The sequence below is a fragment of the Hyaena hyaena genome, unplaced genomic scaffold (genome assembly GCF_003009895.1).
Source record: "Hyaena hyaena isolate Hyena2069 unplaced genomic scaffold, ASM300989v1 scaffold_1367, whole genome shotgun sequence".
Classification (NCBI taxonomy): Eukaryota; Metazoa; Chordata; class Mammalia; order Carnivora; family Hyaenidae; genus Hyaena; species Hyaena hyaena.
In genome coordinates, this window is record NW_024082002.1 from 339,169 (window position 1) to 340,947 (window position 1,779).

Consider the following 1,779-nt stretch of genomic DNA (forward strand, 5'->3'; position numbering starts at 1 on the left):
TCTTCCTAAAAACAGCAATCTGGGTGGAAAGTAGTGCAAATAAAGATTAACAAAATGACCAAAATTATCAGAGAATGCACTTCATTACAGTTGTTTAAATCAGGTATTTGTTTTTTAAATTTTGGCCTTCATTTCTGAAATGCTGGTACAGACATAGAAAGATTAAATTGCAGAAATACCTAAGTGTGAATGAATATTTCCAACTCTGTATTTTTCACATTGGCAATCTGCATTCGGTAAATAGCTTCGAACAGGGAGTAAAGTGATTATAAATACTTGAGGCAGTCCATAAACATGGGTTCACTGACTTCCTGAACTTTTGTGTTTCAGGGAACAAAGAGTGAGACAGCGATGATGAAGGGGGTCAACGCGAGCGCCCCCAGGGAGTTCATCCTGTTAGGTTTCTCAGACAGACCATGGCTGGAGCTCCCGCTCTTTGTGGTCTTCTTCATCTCTTATGTGGTGACTATCTTTGGGAATTTGACCATTATTCTAGTGTCACGCCTGGACCCCAAACTCCATTCCCCCATGTACTTGTTTCTTACCAATCTGTCACTCCTGGACCTCTGCTACACCACAAGCACAGTTCCGCAAATGCTGGTCAATTTATGCAGCACCAGGAAGGTCATTAGTTATGGCGGCTGTGTGGCCCAGCTCTTCATGTTTCTAGCTTTGGGCGCCACTGAATGTGTTCTCCTGGCCGTCATGTCCTTTGATAGGTTCGCCGCTATTTGCCGGCCTCTCCACTACTCCGTCATCATGCACCAGAGGCTGTGCCTCCAGCTGGCAGCCGCGTCCTGGGTTACTGGTTTCGGCAACTCAGTCTGGTTGTCCGCGGTGACCCTCCAGCTACCGTTCTGTGGCCCCTATGTAGTAGACCACTTTCTCTGTGAGGTCCCTGCTCTGCTCAAGTTGTCCTGTGTGGACACAACAGCAAACGAGGCTGAACTATTCTTTGTGAGCGTGCTGTTCCATCTGATACCCCTGACGCTCATTCTGGTATCGTATGCTTTTATTGCCCGAGCAGTGCTGAGAATCCAGTCGGCTGAAGGTAGACAAAAAGCGTTTGGCACATGTGGCTCCCATCTCATTGTGGTGTCACTGTTTTATGGCACTGCTGTTTCCATGTACCTGCAACCGCCATCCCCTGCCTCCAAGGACCGGGGCAAGATGGTGTCCCTCTTCTATGGGATCATTGCACCCATGCTGAACCCTCTTATATACACACTTAGGAATAAAGAGGTCAAGGAGGCCTTTAAAAGGTTAGTTGCAAGAGTCTTAATCAAGAAATGAGGGATATGCAAATGATAAATTTTATAAGCACTTAATGTTTACTTGGCTTACTAACTTCTCAGCCTGCCCTGTTTTCATCATTCCTACAGGGAATGTTCTGTTCCCTAAGCATGCTCATTGAACCAGTACCCAGAGCTAGTCTTTCACTTGACCAGAAGCCGTGTAACTTCAACATCTTCAAGCTTTACACCAATGTTTGTGTAATTTGGTGAACTTATACCTTTCTGAGAATTCAATAAAAGCCAGAAATCCTTGCTGTGATAATGTCACAAGTACACACACAGCTATTTTTGCATACAGTTAAAGGAGGTTTACTGAAACCCGGAAGTTGGAGCTGAGGTTAGCAATCCCAGCTTTAATCTTCACTCCCACTCCCACAGGAGCAGGATAATAGAAATCACAGTGATCTTTCTTCTAGAATTGCACCTGGATTTCCTCCTCTTGCCATGCTTCCATACTCACATTTTCCTCCTAAGTGAAAGCATC

General features: G+C 45.1%; 1 protein-coding gene across 1 annotated transcript; it reads left to right on the forward strand.

Annotated features, from left to right (window-relative positions):
* Positions 1–351: 351 nt before the first annotated feature.
* On the forward strand, positions 352–1,293 carry LOC120225308 (olfactory receptor 2B6). Its single transcript, XM_039223556.1, has one exon. It carries the CDS (start codon positions 352–354, stop codon positions 1,291–1,293), a length of 942 nt encoding a protein of 313 aa, XP_039079487.1.
* Positions 1,294–1,779: the final 486 nt, after the last annotated feature.

Bases quoted from the DNA above. Each gene is read 5' to 3' on its own strand.
- LOC120225308 (XM_039223556.1), top strand. From the start codon at position 352: ATGATGAAGGGGGTCAACGCGAGCGCCCCCAGGGAGTTCATCCTGTTA.